This window comes from Engystomops pustulosus, chromosome 7 (assembly GCF_040894005.1).
Source record: "Engystomops pustulosus chromosome 7, aEngPut4.maternal, whole genome shotgun sequence".
NCBI classification, from domain to species: domain Eukaryota; kingdom Metazoa; phylum Chordata; class Amphibia; order Anura; family Leptodactylidae; genus Engystomops; species Engystomops pustulosus.
This window is the reverse complement of record NC_092417.1, coordinates 91891948-91907191: the sequence shown is the minus strand read 5'-3', so window position 1 is coordinate 91907191 and position 15244 is coordinate 91891948. Positions and strand designations below refer to the sequence as shown.

General features: G+C 41.6%; 2 protein-coding genes across 4 annotated transcripts in view; one reads left to right on the top strand and one right to left on the bottom strand.

The window, feature by feature from the left end:
- Positions 1-338: 338 nt before the first annotated feature.
- FAAP24 (FA core complex associated protein 24) lies at positions 339-8625 on the bottom strand. Its single transcript, XM_072117234.1, has 4 exons — positions 8360-8625; positions 2853-2992; positions 1985-2137; positions 339-911 (listed from the first exon to the last, which is right to left on the bottom strand). Exons 1-4 carry the CDS (start codon positions 8469-8471, stop codon positions 666-668), a joined length of 651 nt encoding a protein of 216 aa, XP_071973335.1. The 5' UTR covers positions 8472-8625; the 3' UTR covers positions 339-665.
- A 58-nt stretch (positions 8626-8683) lies between these two features.
- The window catches only part of CEP89 (centrosomal protein 89), a 92269-nt gene continuing 85708 nt past the window's right edge, over positions 8684-15244 (top strand). Inside the window, exons 1-3 of one of the 3 annotated variants that reach the window (XM_072117232.1) lie at positions 8684-8991; positions 11486-11592; positions 14785-14943. In XM_072117232.1, coding sequence (XP_071973333.1) covers positions 8953-8991; positions 11486-11592; positions 14785-14943 — 305 coding nt within the window. In that variant the 5' untranslated portion in view covers positions 8684-8952. The remainder of the gene's footprint in view (positions 8992-11485; positions 11593-14784; positions 14944-15244) is intronic. The other 2 variants (XM_072117229.1, XM_072117231.1) reach the window with 2 other exon arrangements.

The following is a 15244-nucleotide window of genomic DNA, read 5'->3' as shown; positions in this document are numbered from 1 at the left end:
CACAAAATGTATGTTTTTGTACGGCCACTCGCTGGAGAGGAGGAGGGGTGAGTGAAATATGGGACTTGTCATATATTTCACCCTTCAAGGTCATGGTGTAGTGAGACAATGTGTGGTCACCGCACAGTGACCAGGCACCAATATGTGGCTGCAAATGGTGTGGCTATATATCAGTTTCCATTACATTCGCGTAAACGAGCCTTTACATAGAGCATGCTCTATCTTTATAGCGGGCATGGAATGGTGAACCATTACCATCTCTGTGGGCAATGTGCAGCAGGATATACATCTCCTTAACATTTTTCTGGCATGAAAGCTTGTCTAAATTTACTAGAGTATAATAAGCATAACATCTTTTTAATCTGATGCAATAAAAGTAACAAACAGAAAAGAGTCCACCCATGGTTAAATAACTAAATATACAAGTTACAGTAAGCCTGTATAGAGGTATAGTCCTCAGTCAAGAAACTTAGCTTACATACAATTATTGCACATTACCCAGAGGAATAACAGAGGACAAGAGACACATACAAAATACATATACAGGCACCACCCGACAAGTGTTCCACTTGCTTCATCAAAACATGAACAATGAAGCTTATTATTACAGCTTTGCTGGCCATTTTGACATTATGAAGAAATCCGACTCAACAAAAGATAGATTTTCAGGTCTCAGTAAAGAATAAATGGATGTTGTTGGCAATTCCTCGTCCCACCACAGCCTCTAAGTCCCTTAGAGAGGCATTTGACAGTTGCTGGATGCTGGGAAAATACTGGAGAAGCTGAAGAGCCTTTACTCGTCCAACACCTGGTATCCTCTGTACAGTCTGCAAAATACTGGCTTCAGAAAGGTGGCAGCGCTTCTTGCTAATAAAAGGGTTGCTGCCTCCTTCTCGGCTACGCTCCTGTACCTGTGGGGAATATTTATTTTTAGTTCCACTGCATTGTTGTCTGGTTTGGTATTTTATACACTTTACCCAGTGACTTTACATTCAGGAATTAGATAGTGCCTGACTCCAAAGACTATGAACACCATCATAGCACTTCAACACTAAAGGAAAAAAGGAGATACTAAAATACTTTGGAGCCTCATAAACCACTCGGCTGTCCTTTACAGCTGATGGTCTAGGTCAGTGATGGCAAAACTATGGCAGTTGCCAGAGGTGGCACTCGGAGCCCTTTCTGTGGGCATCCAAGCCATCACCAGAGGGGACTCCAGGTATCTTCCTGCAGTCCCAGACACCCCAGGACTTGCTGTGCACAGAGCTATTTTAAAGTCCAATGTAACAATAGAAAAAGTAGAAAACAGCTCACCCCAAAGGCGTCCTATTAAGCCTCAGAACGACAGTGTGCACGGAGTCCAAAGGGTATGAGTAAGGACTAGGTTGCGTTAGTCCAAATCGCGTTACCGCAAGCTCTTTTTTTGTTGTGTCTTCCCCTAGTGTATCCATGTTCGTCCTTCTTGCACTTGCAAGTGCTTTTTTAACCTGGATTAAATAAACTCTTTTTTGACAAATTTTAAGCTACCTGGATTTTTCACCTTGCTGGAGTCCCTCAGTTTTTCTATTTTAAAGTGACAGCTCTACCTGGGACTACTGGAGGAGTGGGAAGGTGCGGACAGATCTGGATTATCATTGTAGCTCCTGCTCCAGCCCTGATAATTCTTCCTGTTTATGGGGCCCTGAAGGGAAGCTACAATCATCATCCAAATTTCTCCTATTTTCTGCTTTATTGATGTCCTCAGGATGCTGATATGAATGAAAGCTGTAACAGAGCAGGGAATGTAAATCACTAATTAAATTTCTGTGTCGGCGCTTTGCAATAGATAAGTGGGTCTTGGTTGTAGTTTGGGCACTCTAAAAAGTTCGCCATCACTGGTCTAGGTCCTAAAGGACTAAATCAGACTAAAACAGATAACCGATAATAAAACAGACTAAATCTTTGGCACATATTTTTTAATAATTTTCAGAAGGTATTTACTTACTAAATGAAATATAAGCTGTGCTGCTTCACTCTGACTAGTAACAGGGAGTAATGCCATGCCAAGCTCCAGAACCACAAAGTTCTGTACTGGAGGAAAGTACTGATCACTGATCCGGGTCCTCTCAGCAATAACAACACCTTTCAAGTTGCTGGCCTTGAGAGAAAATAAAAAGGAGAGGCAAGGTGGCGAGTATTTGACATGTGAAGTAGCAGGCGCTTATCCAAAAACATTTTTGGGATGAAATGCGCTTTGACCATTTGGTCACATCAACATGAGGCTACCACCATCAGGCTACAACTAAGAATCCATAGGTTTGAAACGCATCAGACTCATGTATTAGTGATGTCCTAGATTTTAATTTTTCTTTAATAAAATGGATTTTTAACCTCAAAGATTTTCTCTACAAAACTTGTAAGCTGGATTTTTCCTATTCTCAATTTCTGATGACTGCTGGTTCCCCAATCCAGGCATCAGTGCTATCCTCGTGTAAACAATAATTCATCCAAGAGGTGAGCTGAACCTAACACGTTTTTTCTCAATGTACCAGCACAGGAGCTTGTGCTGTTCTCAGGCTTGGGACAACGGAAATGTGGTGCGATTTTCAGTCCGTACGTCATCAGTGTGTAATCCATTGCCTAACCCCATGTTCACAAAATCAGCTTGTGTGTCATCTCTATATCATCATGTGTTGCAAAAAAACAAACAAATACACACTACATGCACCTGTGTGTCATCTGTATATTTCACCCTACAGCCTCCAGACAGAACCATGAAAAACATGTGCATGTGATCTCCCTATACTGTCTCCTTACATAAACAACATGATGAATAAACTAATTTTGACTGGGCGGTAATATAAAGGACTTACTTTTCGAAAGCGGACAAGTCTTCTTTTAAAAGCATTCCCTGACACCAGGTCACTCTCTGATATATACAAGACACAGGCTCGGTTTGACATATGGAAGTCTACTAGCCCCAATCCATCTTCAAACACCAACTTTACTTTTCCTGCAGAAGGAAGATCTAGATTTTCATTGTCATCTGGAAAAGGCTGGGTGACAAACTTTTTTTTAGTAGTAAAGTAGCAGTCATTTTAGAGGTCATTAAAGGGGTTTGCATATGAAAGAATATTCTCAAATTACAATCCCCTAGTGATATATATGTTTACACAATATAGATAACATTTTTAACCCCTTACTTTAGAATTTTAAAATAGAAAGAGCAAAGATAGAAGTGACAAATTATAGTTTATGGCTGTTTACATCGCAGTATAATCATGTATTTAGTGGATAAAAAAAAATTACAGGATAAAAAAAAAAAAAAAAAAAAAAAGAAATGCAAGCAAAAGATACTCGTCCAACATGAGCTGATAACATTTAGCTCTATAAGAGTAGCTACTTGTGTATTTTTTTTTAATTTATCTATTCAACAAAATGATCAAATCATGATATGAATGGACCCTAGATGCTGCTCAGCTCCACCTGCTCTGTAACATGCTGTCTGCAAAGCACAATGGGGTGAATACATCTGGACTGGCACAACGTGGACAAGTCTTCATATTCCCTTCTGGCACATGATGGGACTCCTGAATGATTTCTATAAGAAAGATTCTACACATAACAGAAAGATAAAAATGCTCAGAGCCTCTCCATGCACCAGATATATCTTGCTGTGTTTCCACTTGAAAGCAAACTTTGTTATCCTCAAAGGATACTTACCGTATATGCTCTTTATCTGTATAATGCAGAAATAAAGAATGTACCATTTCATACATCAGGATAATATAATAATCTTTATATTCTGTAACACCATACAAATCATGGGGAACATATACAAATAAAAAACAGTCATATGGAACTATGGGAGTGAGGGTCCTGATCTCAAGCATTAACAGTCTGAGGATGGAAGGGGTGACACAAGAGGTATAAGAGTGTGATCAGCTGCCATCTTACATACCAAGCCCAAGGTCAAAGGGGCTGAAAACAAGCTTGTAGCTTGGCATCTGGTGCTTGCCCGATAACAGACAGGAGGAATGCACAGGGTGGATTAGTTTCATGAGAGTTTCATGCAGCTAGTGAATGTGACAGGCCTGCCCAAAGAGATGGGTTTTAGGAGCTTTGCAATTTGGGTATTAAGCCCATTGCCCACAAGGAAGTCTGATGCATCCAACTTGCATCAAGTGTTAGCTGGAAAGTGCAAGCAGAGCGCTCAGCAACCGGAACTGTACTCAGCGTGTCAGTTCAGTTCTGGTTGCTGTCCAGCAAATACATGATGTTTGTGGGCAATAGGTCTAATAGCCAACCTGCAAAGCTTAAAATGTGCTCCTAAAACGCATCGCTTTCCTTCGTGGGCCTTGGTCTGATGTAGAGCATTCCAGACAAATTGTGTAGCTCTGGAGAAGTCCTGGAGACGTGAGAGGCCCAAATTAAGGAAGAAGAGAATAGTCTAGGATCACTGGCAGATTGAAGAGTGCAGGTTGGGAGACAGACTGAAATGAGAGAAGAGAGGCAGGGAGGTGCAGCATTATAGAGAGCTTTGTGGAGGAGGGTGATCATTAAATTGTTAGAGCAGTCTAAAACGAGAGTGAATCAGTTCAACAATTAGTGTTTTAGGGGTTTCAGTTGTAAGAAAACGACGGATTCTAGAGAGGTTTGAGACACATGCAGCAAGAGATACATATATATACACATATATACACACACACACACACACACACACACTCACCAGCCACTTTATTATGTACACCTGTCCAACTGCTTGTTAACACTTAATTTCTAATCAGCCAATCACATGGCGGCAACTCAGTGCATTTAGGCATGTAGACATGGTCAAGACAATCTCCTGCAGTTCAAACCGAGCATCAGTATGGGGAAGAAAGGTGATTTGAGGGCCTTTGAACATGGCATGGTTGTTGGTGCCAGAAGGGCTGGTCTGAGTATTTCAGAAACTGCTGATCTACTGGGATTTTCACGCACAACCATCTCTAGGGTTTACAGAGAATGGTACTGTTAAAGATATTACACTGGACTCAGACGCCATCTTACATATTGTCGGACATTTTAAAGATTTAGTATCCATTTCATATAACTTTGTGTAGTGATAACTAAGTTTGGGTGTTTCCCTCAGAACACAAAGACTTAGTGCTCACTAGCAGCACCTAGTGGAAGGTATCCAGGCAAGCACCTGGGAAGTTTCAGTATTTGCATGTAGCCAATAGTATCAGACTCCTTTGTGTGCTTACATCCAATAGTGTTACATTTCCTGGGTGAGAACACCCAAATTATAGTTGCTGCTTTCCTAATTACACGCCTTATGTAAAGTGCCTTATGGTTTTCTATAAATGTCGGTCCCTCAATAAAACTTGTCAGTCTTGTTGCTAACTTCCTGCAAGGACAGGTCTTGTCTTTTCTTCAAGTTAGTCAAATTCCAGCGCTGGACACAGACTCATTTAATTTGAAAGTCACCTTACAATGATTAGGGGTTTGAGCCCCAGATATAAATCCATAAGAGTACGAAAAAGAATAAACGTACAGTGAGCGGCAGTTCTGTGGGCGGAAATGCCTTGTTGATGACAGAGGAGAATGGGCAGACTGGTTCTAGCTGATAGAAAGGCAACAGTGACTCAAATCGCCACCCGTTACAACCAAGGTAGGCAGAAGAGCATCTCTGAACGCACAGTACGTCGAACTTTGAGGCAGATGGGCTACAGCAGCAGAAGACCACACCGGGTGCCACTCCTTTCAGCTAAGAACAGGAAACTGAGGCTACAATTTGCACAAGCTCATCGAAATTGGACAGTAGAAGATTGGAAAAACGTTGCCTGGTCTGATGAGTCTCGATTTATTCTGCGACATTCGGATGGTAGGGTCAGAATTTGGCATCAACAACATGAAAGCATGGATCCATCCTGCCTTGTATCAACGGTTCAGGCTGGTGGTGGTGGTGTCATGGTGTGGGGAATATTTTCTTGGCACTCTTTGGGCCCCTTGGTACCAATTGAGCATCGTTGAAACGCCACAGCCTACCTGAGTATTGTGGCTGACCATGTCCATCCCTTTATGACCACAATGTACCCAACATCTGATGGCTACTTTCAGCAGGATAATGCGCCATGTCATAAAGCAGGAATCATCTCATACTGGTTTCTTGAACATGACAATGAGGTCACTGTACTCAAATGGCCTCCACAGTCACCAGATCTCAATCCAATAGAGCATCTTTGGGATGTGGTGGAACGGGAGATTCGCATCATGGATGTGCAGCCAACAAATCTGCGGCAACTGTGCGATGCCATCATGTCAATATGGACCAAAATCTCTGAGGAATGCTTCCAGCACCTTGTTGAATCTATGCCACGAAGAATTGAGGCAGTTCTGAAGGCAAAAGGGGGTCCAGCCCGTTACTAGCATGGTGTACCTAATAAAGTGGCCGGTGAGTGTATACGGCACAAAGGAGAGGTCTACGGCCTGTTGCCTCGGGGCTATGATGATATCACAGACAGATTGAGAGTTCAGGGTTGGGTCAGTTAGTAGATGGTGGAAAGACAAGAAGTTCAGTCTTAGAAAGATTAAAGGGGTTTCCGATAAAAGAAAATTCTCAGATTTCAATCCCCTAGTGATGTTAACACACTAAAGATAAATTGTGAAGCAAGGTTAAAAATTTACTCAGTTTTATTGCTGTTTTAGCTCCTATCACTAAGTGATGGTCAGTGTAAGTTTCCAGAGGATTCTCTAAGCAGACATCAGATTATGATCCATCAATGCTGTGTTCTGACAATGGTTAGATCATCAGGGTACAGGTTTATATACACTTTCATCTGGCTTCTGAACATTGTCCTAACAGACTGACACAGAGAGATTAGACAGATCAGAGATGAGATCCATTAGATCCAAATTGCACACAATTACACTCAGTTCTCTTACATCTCTGCTATTCCACAACACACTAGATCTGCTGTGCCTCCCCAGATAAAGAACAAATCTGTCTGTAGCTTGTAGTTCTCCTCTGGTTGCTGCAGGAAAACAGATTCTGTATCAGTGTGCAGTAGTGAGTGAGCTCTGTCCTGGACTGCAGGGGCCGGAGCTACAGTGCAGGGAGCAGAGAGAAATCTCAGCTCCATGGCTGTCACACACAAATCCAAGATGGCTTCCCCAACACTAAAGTCGGAAGTTACAGGGTCGTGTCTAGGGGCAACTGAAATTGTGCACACCAGGACTGATAGACAGGTCGGACTTATATCTGAGAAATGCTGTATTTTTGTTAACAGTAAATTAGAGAATGAGAATTTAGGAAACTTGTCTTCGTGGGAATACCCCCAAGTTTAAAGCGGACATGTTAGAGACTCGTGGCAGGGCTGATGTTAGGTGCAGATATATACAGCTGGGTATCATCAGCATAGACATGATACTGGAAACCAAATCTGATGCTTTGTCAAATGAGGGCATTATAAAAGGGAAAAGAGAAGTGGACCTAGGACAGAGACCTGAAGAACACCAACAGTAAGAGGGAGGGGGGGGGGGGGGGGTGAAAGATCCACAAAAGGAGACACTGAAAGTGCAGTCAGAGAGACAAGAAGAAAACCCAAGAGTGCAGTGTCCTTCAGGCCAATAGAGCAAAGCATCCTGAGGAGGAGCTGGTGGTCCACAGTATCAAACATCATACTATGGACTTGTACACATGGCGTGTAAGCCAACTGCCAAGATGTAAAACTCTGAACAAGATTGGCCCCTGGAAATGGAGCCGTATGCCTGATCCCATGGACTGCACACATTGCATTTATTACTGCATCATACAGAAATAAGATGCAAGGACTCCCCGTCTGCCAGCTGGTTACAATGTCTGCGCTGCAGGTCGGTTTGCAGACATATTTTTGTATGATGCAGGAACCCTAGTCTAGTATTGATGAGCAGTCCCAAACTATAGGTGAGGCAGCTCTGCCTGACCTGGACATGATGCTTGAGCCAATCAGGCAGCTTTTCGGCACTAGCAACTATGCTTGGAATAGTGATGGGAATTCCGGCTCCTCTTAGTGAGCTGGCTCATTAGGCTCCACTCACTAAGAGCCAGCTCTTCTGGCTCCCTAATAAATATAATAGGGAGCCGCAGGCCTGTCAGTCACCCCACACCACTCTACTTTTAACCCGATTTTATTTTATTGGCTCTGCTCCTGGCCAGTGCACTGTGTTCAGCCCGTGGGTTCAGCCCAGCTTACATGTCTATTACCACAGGTCGGACACGTGTGCAGCCCAGGTCCTGGCCATGTCCATGTTTGAAGCGAGTAAGCGGACTTCACCAGCCAATCACACACGAGCTTACTTCGTTACAGGTGGCTGCACGTTAGAGATATGGAGCCTCCTGTAACATTGCTTCTCATACCTTGTAGAAAATGTGCCAGTTGAGTTCCTCTCCACTTTTCACTCCCAATGACATGCCCATAGGGCACAGCGGACGCCCCAGCCCTGACTGGCGTGCTCTGCGTTGCTGACATTGTTATTGTAGATTGATCAATAGAGACATCCTGAGAGAATGAGAACACATAGGAATCACGTGCAGCTCCTCGCGTATAGAGAATGTCTGTCACGTGGCCTCAGTATTCTGTATCATGTGAGGTGAAATGGTGCCCGGTACTGACCTGCACCGCTGCCTTTCAGTTCTGGTTAAATAACCGCCAATATCACAATGTTAAAGCTGATTGGACACTGGAGCTTCGCTCGCCATAGAACGGCCCAATCATTGTATCGCTCCACATGAATGGGCGGGCTTTCTCGTTTGACGCCCTTGGTAAACTTTTTCTCCGTCAGCAACGCGTCGGGTTTCCAAGGATACCAGTATCCAACAAGATGATTGGTCGGAATGGAAAGGCTGACCAATGCGAGGCGGCCATAATGATGGGGTGTCACTAAGGAAGCGGTCGCTGCAGTGATCGGGGGCTTCTGAGGAGAAGTAACGGGAACTACTGACGAGACAACATGTCGTTCCCGTTCAGGAGACGAGGCGCCAACCAGTTTGTAAGTATCTCCCAGAGCTCTGTCCTGTCAGCTGCCACATGTTATACAGCGCAGGCCACACGTATACTTATAGTGTGTAGTAGAGACTGGTACAGTACATGTAATTCCCATCTATAATGGTGAGGGAAGTGTGGGAAAGATTGGTCGTCACTATCCAGTCCCTCCGCCTCCCACTACCTCGGAATGACATAGTACCAGAAAACCAAGGCGCAAGAACAAGTCCTAGAAGTTGTGCAGAGGCTTCTGGGAGAGGTCATGGCTTTGTTGTAAATACTTGTACAATATAACTTCATTTTATATTATATATATATATATATATATATATATTATAATCTTTGCATGGTACCCTTCCTCTGGCCCCATAGAAATGTATGAAGTGATTGACAGCTGTATATAGTGACACTTTTCCATGTATCCTGACATACGACATCACTTGTGTAATAATTCATTGTCTTCTTGTACCCTTACATGTTCTATGAGTCATAATATTGTGTAATGCCCTCTTATTCCATATATTATGACTTTATTTTCTTTGGTATTGTGCCTCTTCTTCATATTTCCTACCACGTTACATTGCTCATATAATTGCTCTTCCTTTTTCTATCCTGACAGGACTATCATGGCGTTGCGTTACTTGTTGTATCATATAAGAAGAGACTATAGGAGACGATTATACAGGGTGTAACAAAAAAGGTTGGGATGGTGGAATATCTTGTAAAATACACAGATCGAAAAAACTAAAAATATCCAATATGTCCAATATTTTTCAAAAATATATCCAATGATAACAAACTTTTTTTTGCAGATTCCGATACCCCAGGAAAAAATCACATTGATTTTTCAGTTTTGATGACCAATGGTGCTGTAATCGGCAAAACTCTAATTGCATGCAAAACCGTTTATTTCAATAAATACACATCAGATCCAAGATCTGAAAATAGATGTATGCAAAATTTTTCTTAAAGCTATCAAATGTTCCCAAATTTGTTCATGATAGGGAAACTTACTCAAAGATCCAGGCCCCCTTACTGTGGTTATCTTCTTTCATTTGTTATTCATGGCCTCCTTTCTTCTAAAATAAACTTTTAAAATGATGTACAGGTGGTCCCCTACTTAAGGACACTCGACTTACAGCTTGGCCTCTAGTTAAAGACGGACCCCTCGGCCAACTGTGACCTCCGGTGAAGCTCTCTGGATACTTTACTAAGGTCCCAGACTGCAAAAATCAGCTGTAAGGTGTCTGTAATAAAGCTTTATTGATAATCCTTGGTCCCATTAATATTTTCACTAAGTAAGACTTGAGAACAAACCTATGGAACCTTGTATGTAACCCGGGGACTCCCTGCATTTTCAATGAGCAGAGCAGGTTCTGCTAATTGTAAACAGCCTGTGATGCTACAGCACCTAGACTCATTAGCATCATTTTCAAAGTTAATTTTAGAAGAAAGGAGGCCACAGAAGATTAGCACAGTCACAATGCCTGGATCTGAGTAAGCCCCCTGATTTATTCATTCTTGATATTTATGGCCGATTTTCTTTAGAATCAGACTCTGGCACTCCAGCGTGTCAGTGCTAGGGCGCTCTGTCTATGCATAATTTTGCACACCTCATGTGTGCATAAGCATCTGCTGCTTCTTCTTTGGTAGCAGGCTGTGTGATGTTGCTATAGAATTGGCAGAGAGGTGCGTAACGCGAAAGGGAGAGAGGTGCAGATGCTTATGTGCATATGAGGTTTGCTTTTCTTCATGTTTGTAGAGGTTCGCTGCTCTGATGGATTCTATAACTATACATAGAATATGAGGGGAAAACTGTTTTCTAGCATCTCAAACACAAATGCAGAAACACTATAGGTATACCTTTAGTACTATAGGTATAGAAACCAAGCCTACATGTTATCTAGCACTGAAACACTTAGTGAGCTGTTCCCAGAGAAAAGCCTGATATTGAAAGTTCACCCGTTCAGCAAAACTGATCCTCTATATCCAGAAATTGTTAGATATGTGTGGTTACTGCATTGCCACCTACCCAAGTCAGTGTAGACTGTATCTAGCCTTAAAATAATTGGGTCAGACTTGAGGTCATTTATGAAGGAGGATCCGATGTAGGCGATACTGTTTCTAAGAACAAATTCATAGAATTGCGGGCAGCGCAAGAAAAGTTATTCTTGTGCATCCACAAGATTTGCAGAGGGAACCCCTGACGTCACCGGCTCTCGGAATGCTCAGTAGATGGTACCCAAAAGGCAGGGTCGTCATCAGGATATCTGATGGTAGATGTCCTTGAAAGTTGCTCCCGCACCCGCTGGAGGTGGGGTTTTTGAAAAATATTTGACACAAATATATTTTTAGTTTTTAGAACTGATGTGTATTTAGCGAGATATTCCACCGTCACCAGGACAGTAGCACTATACATTGTAAATAAGCATATTTAATAAGACAAGTCTCTTTATATCTAATTGTTTTTTGTTATCTCTTGTTGTTTCATATATACTTAGAAACACATAGCCCATGGCCTCATTCCTGCAGCTACTGTAGCACCCAGATCTGCTGTCCCTCGCACCCCTCCCCCACGTAGCCCAAATCCATCGCCAGAGAGACCGAGGTTGGTGTTATTTATGGAATGTTGCATTAACAAAAAATAGCCTTCAACCATTTTGTTATTTGTATATTTAGATGTTTTTAGGATTGAGATGATGGGACTGAATACTTTTATAGTAACTGTTATGAAAACCAAATTGACCATTTCAAGATTCTCCAAGAGGGCAAAGGTATCTTGCATCTTCAACTTAACTTTTATTGGTATTGAACAAATTTCTGTGGAACAACATTACAAACAACACACTGGGCTACGTTTATCAAAACTAGTGCAGTCTGTACTATGCACAGTTTGCTTGTGGAGTGTGCAGAGTCCGCCAGATTCACCAAAACTGACGCATGGGCGCACATTTACTAAGGTGCTAGTGCCCGTTCTTGATGAATTCTTTGCACTCTGCAGTTTGCACGTAAATGTAGGCCATGGTCTTCATTAATCTGGCACCCCCCCCCCTCCATACACCCACTGCAGCACCAGTACGTAATAGAATGTAAGAAAAGTCCATTCGGCAAGTGTGTTTTGAAGGAAATCCTTACACCTGTGAGCATTTGGTGATCCTCCCCGTCCTCTTGGAAGTTCAAAAGAATACAGCCTCTGCTTCCAGGTTTTTGCAGACAGTGAAAAGATTCAAACAATCCAGCACTTTTTATATGAAAAATTCTTGCTTCTTTATTAAATCATCATCTAAAATCGATCAGCACAAACGGCTACGCGTTTCAAGTGAAAAAACTCAATAATACACAGAAGAGGACAGACACTGCCAGAATCAAAAATTGTCCATGCAACCTAAGCAACATGTATAACAAACACCAGAAAAGATAGATGCATATACTGGACAAATGTACAAATATGAATTTTATTAATCAAAGCAAGACAAGACAAAAAGTACAATAAAAACACTAAAAGGGTACAACAATAATATGTACCCAGCTCTCACGAGTCCAAGAATGACCCAAACCCCCCTGATTCAAAACTGCCCACCAATACAATATATTGGAGTATCAAAACTAGCACAGTAGAGTAAACAGATGCATGAAAACCTGTAGTGAACAAATGTGTGTGAAGGTGTAAAACACGTGCCCTACTGATACAATACCCAGCTAAATCAACCGCATGAGAACGAGTGTTGAGGGTGATGGAGGTGGACAGAGAGCTAGGAGGGTGCAGAACCCCACGCGTATCATCAATGCAAGGTGACTTCCTCAGGGGTAAGTAAAAAAAAAACTCTTCATCATAGTACGTCTGTGTGAAAAGGGGCTAAACAATTTAGAACAGCCCATGTGAAGATTTTATGCTTTTGGAAGCTTATGGTTTAGTAGAGACACACCTGAAATACAGGAAGGAGAGGGGTTCTGTGTCCCAAAGATGAACGTGCTTTGGTCCGAAATGTGCATGTCAATCCAAGAACAAAAGCAAAAGATGCTGGCTGAAGCTGCAAAGAGTGTGTCATTATCCACAATGAAATTAGTACCGCGTGGACATTGGCTGGAAGGCCTCTCTTCCAGGAGGAAGCAATTACTCCAAAAGAAACATAAACAAGGCAGATTAATGTTTGCAAATGCACACACTAGTGCATTTTTAGAGACACGTTCTGTAGTCTGATGAAACTTTATTGAACTGTTTGTCGATAACGGCCATTGTTACATTTGGAGGAAAAATTTGGAGAAGCTTGCAAGCCTGAGAACACCATTCCTACTGTGTAACACTGGGGGTGGCAGTATCATGTTATGAAGAGACCGGTGAACTTCACAAAATAGATGGCATCATGAAGAAAGGACATTTTGTGACAATCTTGAAGTAACATCTCAAGACATCAGCCAGGATATGGGTCTTCCAAATGGACAGTGACCCGAATCTACTTCCAAACTGGTAACAAAGTGGCTTAAAGGATCAATGTTTTGGGTAGCCATCATAAATCCTGATCTTGATCCTATTGAAAATGTATTGGCAAAGCTAAAAAGGCAGTTGTGAGCAAGTGCCTACAATCATGTCTCAATTACACCAGTTCTGTCTGGAGGAATGGTCCCAAATTCCTATCTACAATTGTGAGAAGCTTGTGGAAGGATATAAAAACCATCTGACCCAAGTTATACAGTTTAAGGGCAATGGTACCTAATAATAATGTATGTAAACTTTTGACTAATGAAAATTCCTTAAATTCTCTCTCAATATTCTGGCATTTGGCAAATATAAGTAAGTAATTTTGTGAATCCTAATTACACTTTATATAATGTATGTAATCTTCTGGTTACTGTATGTACCGGATTTGTGTTCCCCCGTTTGGGGGAGATCCATTTTTCTCGGAGATCCATTTTTCTTCTTTCTTTTACTAAATATACGGAGTCTGTATTGGCTCTAGGGAACATCATTTTCAGGCGCTACTAATTGTTATTCACTCAAAAGCGAAAGGTGAGAACCGCTTATGTACACGAATATGGAGAAGTCTCCTTATGACCATTGTACCCGCTTTATCTTCTAGTACTATCCTTTGGAAATGCACTTTTTAATGAGGCTTTAGAAAACACCATGGGGCATGTGCAAGTGATGCTAAATGTTTTCCCTTCAACTGTTAACCTGAGCTGAGGGTGTTACTCACTGCATACTTGTTAGTGGTGCTTTATAGTATATCCTATTATGAGCTGTGTTACAGCTTACTAAGATTCTATTAAAATTACATTTTTCCCCCTTATAAAGAAAGTGCAGAGGATCATCACTTCCGAACTCCACTGAGTAAAAGTCAAGAGAACCTGGCAGAGTCCAATGTAAGCTAAGTCACAGAATACAGCAGGACTCCAGAAAAAAGTGAATTTATACTTGTGGTAATACAAAATCATTCAATGACAATATTCCAAGTTAAAGAGGTATTCCCACGAAGACAAGTTTCTTAAATGTACTCAGGATAACAAATAAACACATTCTGTAATTCTATATTCTTAACAAAAATACAGAATTTAACAGCTATAATTCCAACCTTCCTCTATCAGTTCTGGTGTACACAATTTTTGTTGCCCCTGTACGTGACCCTGGAGATTCTGATTATAGGTTCGGCAGACATCTTGCTCTTCTGTCTGACACTGAGCTCCTCTCTGCTTCCAGCCCTCAGCCTTGCATTCCTTAGACTTGTAAAGAATAGATACATGCTATACTTTTTATCTACCCCAAATTTTAGTAAAATAAACTGCTGTCTTCCTTTGCCTCCAGGTCTGCTCTGGCTGCTGCTATTTTGATGACTTCTTTAACTGGTCGCACAGTTGCGATACCTCAACCACGCCAGAGATCCTATTCTGAGAATGACAGCACTTACATTGAAGAGAGAGATCACATTGAGCCTTATGCTACAGCCAGAGAACTAGGAGTAGAGTAAGTTTGCTTCCATTTTTGTATCTCTAGTATTACTTACTTTATTCCTTATCTCCACTGGTTTCATTTGGTATACATATACGATACATATATATATATATATATATATATATATATATATATATATAAACATTACTATAGCAACATCCAAGTTAAGTATTACTACTTTATTAATTTTAGATGTCCTGGAGCCCATAGTATGACAATTTTATGAAACCTGACAACCCCTTCAAAGGACATCTACCATCAGGATGAAGGATTGTATTGGCTTGTACTGGCTTGGATTGTAATGGCTTTGAAT